The sequence below is a fragment of the Colossoma macropomum genome, unplaced genomic scaffold, assembly GCF_904425465.1.
Source record: "Colossoma macropomum unplaced genomic scaffold, Colossoma_macropomum, whole genome shotgun sequence".
Lineage (NCBI taxonomy): Eukaryota > Metazoa > Chordata > Actinopteri > Characiformes > Serrasalmidae > Colossoma > Colossoma macropomum.
Genome location: NW_023494792.1, coordinates 20,077,837 through 20,084,834, shown reverse-complemented (window position 1 = coordinate 20,084,834; position 6,998 = coordinate 20,077,837). Strand labels below are relative to the sequence as shown.

Here is a 6,998-nt window from a genome sequence, read left to right as displayed (position 1 = left end):
TGCCAAGATGACGTTCAGTGACTTCTACACAAAAAAGCTGAAATCACAAATGCATTATTTTTACAAGAGCAAACATCATTTTATTACAATGACCATGTAAAGAGTAATGGTCATAAGAGTAGTGTAAAAGATGATTTTGATTTACTCATTTAATCTTTACCATTGCATAAATCTGGCTAGAAATCTCTTTTAAAATGAAAAGTACAATTAACAGTAGGCTGTAATGATTTTAAAAGGGTTTAAGAAATTGTCCTTAGATAAATAAGTTGACTTTGTCTGCTTAGATTGATCAATTGTATTTTTATAAATACAAAACAAGGCATATTATTTTTTACAGATAAACTATTTGGAAAAAAATTGGTCTTGGAACTTGAAACATTTCAGTGTGTTTGCTCTTGATGGAAAAAGTAATATATAAAACATGACTTGTGAGATAGTCGTTCAGACGCCCAGATGTTTGTTGAGTCTGTTTAGTGCATCTCCCACGATGTCCAGTTCATGTCTCAGTTCTTCCACTACACTGTTGATGCTGGTTGTGTCCTTCAGCACATCCACGCTCTGTGTGTAGGGGTTGTAACGCACCGTGAATGGTCGCTTGATTGTCTTTGCAAACTCCCTGAAAAATTGAAAATGAATGAAATCTTGGTAAATAGTGTTAAATCGCATCTATAATAGCCAGAGAGAGTAAATTAATCTAAGTATGGATCATTTGATGTCGGAAAGGCAGAAATTAAATTCCATAATACTACACATTTCCTTAGTAAACTTTCTTCTTTAGCTCCACATACCTCATTTTGACTTTGGCTTCTTCAAAGCTGTCTGACACAAAGTACACGTCTTGAAATGTGGTTATGATGCACTCCTGTTTGCAGGTGACTTTGGGGTCAAAGGGCATGATTCGGGCATTATCTGACAGAGCATGCTGAAAGAGAAATATTTTATTTAGCCAACCAGCACATACGGAACCTGGAGATATATTAGCAAAACCATATATTTAAAGAAATGTGAAAGCCTGACCATGCAGGCAGTATTCTTATTCTTATTACTCTGTGTGTACAAACTGTAAGTTAGCAACATTACCTTTAACTCACTGATGGAGGACAGCAGTCCTGCCCCATACGCTCTCAGTTTCCCCTCTTGCTTGCACAGCCCAAACTCCACAGTGAAAAAGTAACACTGAAAACAGCAGCAATTGTCACCCAGTTTGTAAGTGGTCAGTGTGCAGACTGGTTTGTTAAATGTGATAAAATTTGTGCCAGTGTACTAAAAATCTACTAGACTATTTAAACTGTAAAATCATCAGTGATAATAAACAGATACTCATTCTAAATCTCATTATGACAGTTAAAGATAATTACTCACAGTGGCAAGTTTCTGAACTGCATCATCAGATGCTCCCAGCGAGGCGAGTCCTATCTCCTGACTGAACTGGGCAAAGCTAGGCTCAGCCAGAAGAGGTACATGACCTAACAGTTCATGACATGTGTCTCTGAAACACACAAAAATAGCAAAACACTCTGCTGAATCCTAAACAGACTGTAGTTATTCAGACTCATACTGCAGTCACTTATTTTAAACAAAGTTTTCATTTTCTCCTAATGCAGCTTAAAGCCTAAAATGTGTTTCATTGTAAGATTAAGTGAAGATCTTAAACTGTTTTACTTATACTAAAGATTTTAAGAAACCTGTGACACACACAGTAATGCTTAAAGGACTCATTTAGAATATGTGCATATTGTTTTTTTTGTACTTACGGTTCAGGTGTGTAGAGAGGATCAGAGCTGTGCCGGACGTACTGTGTGCAGTGGAACACACGGAAGGCCAGACCAGCCAGAAAGTCTCTGGGGGAGAGGTACCCTGCCACGGGTCTAATGGTGAACCCCGTACGTTCTGAGGATATAACAATATAATTAACACTACAGAGGGCCTGAACAGTGGTCTTGTAGCTCTCAAATGCGCCATCATCTAAACTTACACATATACCTGTACACACTCACACATAATGCGTAATATACAGAGTGTGGTGCCCCTGTCTCACCTCTTAGGAAGCGTGAGACATCTTCCAGCTGGGGAATGTTGTCCTCACGATACTCGCAGTACTTGGTGAGCAGAGGTAAGTTCTTCAGGTATTCACGGCAGGCATGAGAGGGATACAGCTTATTGAGCTCTCGGAACACAACCCCCCATGTCTTTACCTCCTCTTCTGTGAACTCAATGCGTGGAATGGAGTCTCCACTGGTGGAGGGAAACAATGCAAAAAAATAAACATACTTTATATATGTTGCAAAAAAAGGAAATATATATGAAGTATACTTGAAGATAAATGGTGTATAATGAGATTATTTTTTCTCAAGTGACTTACTGCTTGTAACTCATAGCCAGATCTGCAAAATACTTTCTCCGTTTGCGATAGACATTGTCTTTAAAGCCCTGCAGACCAAAAAAGGGACAGTGAGGGAGGGACATTAGACACTGAGACCAGCAAGAGGCCCAGTTTTAAAGTAAACTGGTCCAAAATTTGAATAATTGCAACAGTAAAGGCTTTCAAACAGCAACACAGAAACTAAACAGGGCCAGTACATCATTTTATTTGTCTAATTGTGTTAGCAGTGGCAAATTTCCTGAGACACATTTGCAGTGCTTACCGGGTGGTCGGCATCCAGGTCTGATCCATACATCAGCACACGATTAGCACATTTATCCAGGTCAGAGATCTTTTTGGGAAACCAGGGCACATTATCCATCTCTATAGGAGAATAACACATATGAATTATTTTCCGTGAAAGAAAGGTGACTGCTTTGTTTTTCCCCACAAATAGTTTTGTTCTGAAATTCATAAGTCATTCAGTCACTCAGAGCAGAGACTCAGACTCCTACCGTCCTCCTCCGGCAGGATCTTGCTGGGCGCCTCCGTCTCCAGCACGTTCACGTGTTTCCGCAGCAGCTGGATGATCTCGTTGAGCTGCTCGTGGTTGCCGTCGCAGTCCACCAAGATCTCAAACTCCGAGTTGCGCCTCCTCGATATCCTCGATTCAATGTGCACGAGGTTGACGTGGTTTTCCTAGTTGGTCAATTTATTTGAAATGGTAGGAAAGAGGAAAAAAAATCTTAACGTCGTTTGCTTTGAGGCTGAATTGTATGTAACAGAGTTAAAAATGTAAAGAAAGAGAAGTAGTATAAGACCCATTTCTTCTCTATTAACGTTAGACGATGTTTAATTCCTGTCCTATAATCTTAGTGGATAAAGTCTGATTACCTGGAACAGTTTTAGTGCTTTGACAAGCCCCCCGACTTCATTCTTTAGGGAGAACACGATAGCTGCACGACCTTTCTCTGCAGACTCGCTCTTGTTATCTTTGTTCTCATCTATCTTAGGATAGGCAGATTTGTTCATCTGTAAAAGAAGCAAAAACAGCGTCATTCCCTTTTGCATCGTTCCCATAAATCTCTCTGGAGCGCAACAGTATAGCCCACTTTTCTTGTGCTGTAGCAGATCTGCGATTCATAGTAACGACCAAATAAACAGTTTTAATTCAGCTAAATATCAAATGAACTGATTCGCTGATTTTATATCATCAGCACTTCTCAAAAGCTGTTTTCAGGCGCGTGTCAGTCAGATTGATGTGGATTAAGCGGAAGAAAACAATCGCTTAAGAGCTCCAACAGGACCTTCGTCACCCTCAGTACACACAGGCTGTAGTGTCTGACAGTTTGAATGTAAAAGAAATCCAGTCGGGTAAGAAATAAAGCCTTTCCCTTTCGTATAGCCAAGACTTTCATTCATTATGTGCTACTGAGAATACTAGACACCCCCAAGCCAGTCAACGGGCGAGTGAGTTTATCCAATTAAAGCCTTTGGCACGAGACCGTCTGCGACCTATTTGCTCCCCTGCGTCAATTCAGCACCACAGACAGCGCCAGAGCTGCACTGCTAGACTTCAAACCGAGAACACTTCAGCTTTAGGATGTTCTGGGTTTGAATTTCTAAGACGACGAACTACTTCTTGCGTCCTTCCCAGCCTAATCATCATTCCCGAGAGGCTTCTCGTCTACCAACCATGGTTCTTTGCGCGAGAATGGGGGAAAGCAGCTGCAGCTGCCGCTGCCCGCGTCTTCCCATCAGAAGGATCCCTGACAGCATCGGTGCATTGAGAGCGGGGCTCACGGCTCAGGGTCAATCTCACAGGTTAGAGCCAGTCTCTCGAGTCAGAACCAGTCCCACGGGTCACTCATACCGTCTCGGTTTAATAGAGACAGGCCGGTGTCTGTCTCGCAGAGCCTCCTTACAGAGCAATCCCATTTGGAGAACGAGGAAGCCTATTATTAGCCCGTCTTACCTTAATCTAACACGGGATTAGGCTGCAATTAATCACTCTTCTACGCGCATTGCTCTTAAGTGTATTTCATTAAGATGTACCTTTGCCGTGTAGCGCTCAGCAAAGAGCCTTGGCGTAATTTGTAAGAGTGCGCTACTGGGACGTCAACGAACAAGCTGCCTAGCTCTCCTCTCTCATTTCCTTTCCTGACGTCCCTTTTGATTTCACGTGTCAGCTTCATCGTTTACAGTGTCTCTGCGCCTGGACCTTTACGGGCTTTAAGCTCTTCTCGCCTGATTTTCCTCAGATTAATACTTTTTGATGAGAAGCGCCTGCAGACTCAGCCGTTGCGCGCACGTTTCCTCAGGACTGCGTGTGCTGCGCTCTTGACCTTCTTAACGCTTGACGCACTGCTTTTCTCACGGCTTAACGAGTTTATTCAGAAGGGCCACCGCGCCAGAGCTGTGATAAATAACCACTTTGAATAAGTTCCCAAGTCTGAATGTCAGCAAAAGCAACGTATTGTTTTCTTATGCTCCATATTATGCTGAGAATAATTGTACCAAAATCCACTGAAATTATATTCTCTAAGTTGTGTTGACTCCACACACCCCGTCTCGTCTCCAGGCTTTTTATTTTATTGTTCTGTTTTAAAACATTAGGTTCTAAAAAAAAGTACAATTATGTATTTTTCACCTGAGAAAAACTTGTTTAAGCTACACAGTTCGACCTTAAAACCACTGTTGTACCTCTGAGGGAACATTTACATAGTTTGTACCTTAATTTAGCTGCACAGTACGTTAATTTCAGTGCAGCGTCTAAATGTAAAGCCAGAGGGAGCCTGTTTGTTGTTAGTTGTCTGCTGTTACTTTTTGAAAAACAAAAAAAAAGAAAAAAAAAACAGGTTGGCATGTGCAGTTCAGACACAAATGTGTCGTAATGATGTGTGAAGTCTTACCTCATTATTGAGTTGCTTTTCTTCCAGAGACAGCCCGATGTTCATAGAGTCGAATGATCTTCCTCTGCGCGGGCCCTCGCTTTTGGTCGAGTACATTGTGAGCTGGCGATGCTACTATTTATTTACCTGGGGTCTGATTATGATCAGCCTGTTTCCTTCCTCAGTTTGCCCGGGATGGAATAATACACCGAGGCAGAGCGCTTTGGTATTTATGAACGCCAGTGCGCGGGCAGGAGGGGGTGGGGTGGGGTGTAGCTGCACGGACCGGAGGCCCGATAATCTTCCCCAGGAGAGCAAATGGAAAAAGAGGAGCACTGCCCACGTCATGCAGACGTTCTCGATAGAAGAAATACTTTTTTTCGTTTACTTTCTGATGATCTGCACGCACACAAAACAGGCAACTATGGAAATGCAGTGTTTTCGTCACCGACGCTTGTCGTGAGTCACGTAAAACTGAACAAGCAAAACTCCAACCACGACACCACGACTTAGACCAGGAGCTGCTGCAGAGACAGAGCAGAACGGGATGGTTCATTTAAATGACTGTCATATTAATGAGAATCTCGTTTGCCACTATAACTTTTCACACATCATAAGAAAACAGAAGAGGGAGGAATTCCTACAACCATTTCAAGGGAGAGGATATGTTGTATTGTGCCTCCTAAACCTTTAAGCCCACTTTCAGGTCACTGGCTTCCTAGTATCTCCAGTAACTTCTGCACGTTTTCGAGTGTTTATTCGCTGTAGAATTTGGTTTCTTTTCTGTTTTATAATGTGGGCATAGACATTCACTTGCCATTTCAGTAGCTATGAATTTAGCTGTCTGTGTGTCTTTAGTAATTTTGGTCACAGGCTTTCAGATTACACATACTGTAATTTGGCTATGGTTGGGGGCACAAGTCTACTTAGTAAAATTATACAGAAGCTCAAAATGAAGGTGGGTTGTTAGGCACAGCTGAGCAGATGTGATGTGATAAAGACCTGAATACCCAAAAGAAACCAGCTTTAGACACCAAAATGTTACATGCCTTATCATTGTAAAAGGAGAGGGACACTACTTAGCTAATTGCGCTTACCTCTGGATAACCGTCTGCGCTTTGTCTGACACTAAGCCAACGACCCGCTGATATTAGACTGGGTTCTGTTGAAAGCCTGTTCACCCATTGTTCAAAAAATATCTTGTTAGTTCTGTCTCTGATTGTCCACCTCTCTGTCTCTTAAAGTAACCAGAATTTGTTAATTAACTGCTTTAGTTGTCTTTTGTGCCACACTCTCAGAAAAAAGGTAGTAAACTGTCACTGGGGCAGTACCCCTCTTGTCAATGGGGTGGTACCCACAAGGGTTCATCTCAGTACCTTTAGTCAGGGATCATAATTGTACCATAATCCACAGAAATGATATTTTCTAAGTTGTATTGACTCCACACACCCCGTCTCGTCTCCAGGCTTTTTATTTTATTGTTTGGTTTTAAAACATTAGATTATGAAAAAGAACAAATGTGTACTTTTCACCAGGGAAAAAGTTATTAAGAGTCACAATTGGACCTTAAAACAATTACATGGTTTGTACCTTGATGAATGAAAAATGTACTTACACAGTACTTTCATTTCTAACAGTGCACTATGTGACCCATAGTATATGTTGGGCTAGATATTTTCACTAACAGAAGGTGTATGTAGGGCACAACCTAATGAGTTGCAAGAAATAACATACTCATGTAAAGA

The 6,998-nt window shown here is 41.6% G+C and overlaps 1 protein-coding gene across 1 annotated transcript; it reads right to left on the bottom strand.

Annotated features, from left to right (window-relative positions):
- tph1a (tryptophan hydroxylase 1 (tryptophan 5-monooxygenase) a) lies at positions 1 to 5,432 on the bottom strand. The gene is made up of 11 exons (XM_036575484.1): positions 5,275 to 5,432; positions 3,257 to 3,394; positions 2,878 to 3,061; positions 2,646 to 2,746; positions 2,363 to 2,430; positions 2,039 to 2,235; positions 1,755 to 1,890; positions 1,363 to 1,489; positions 1,081 to 1,176; positions 789 to 922; positions 1 to 616 (listed from the first exon to the last, which is right to left on the bottom strand). The coding sequence occupies exons 1-11, from the start codon at positions 5,368 to 5,370 to the stop codon at positions 442 to 444; spliced, it is 1,452 nt and encodes a 483-aa protein (XP_036431377.1). The 5' UTR covers positions 5,371 to 5,432; the 3' UTR covers positions 1 to 441.
- Positions 5,433 to 6,998: the final 1,566 nt, after the last annotated feature.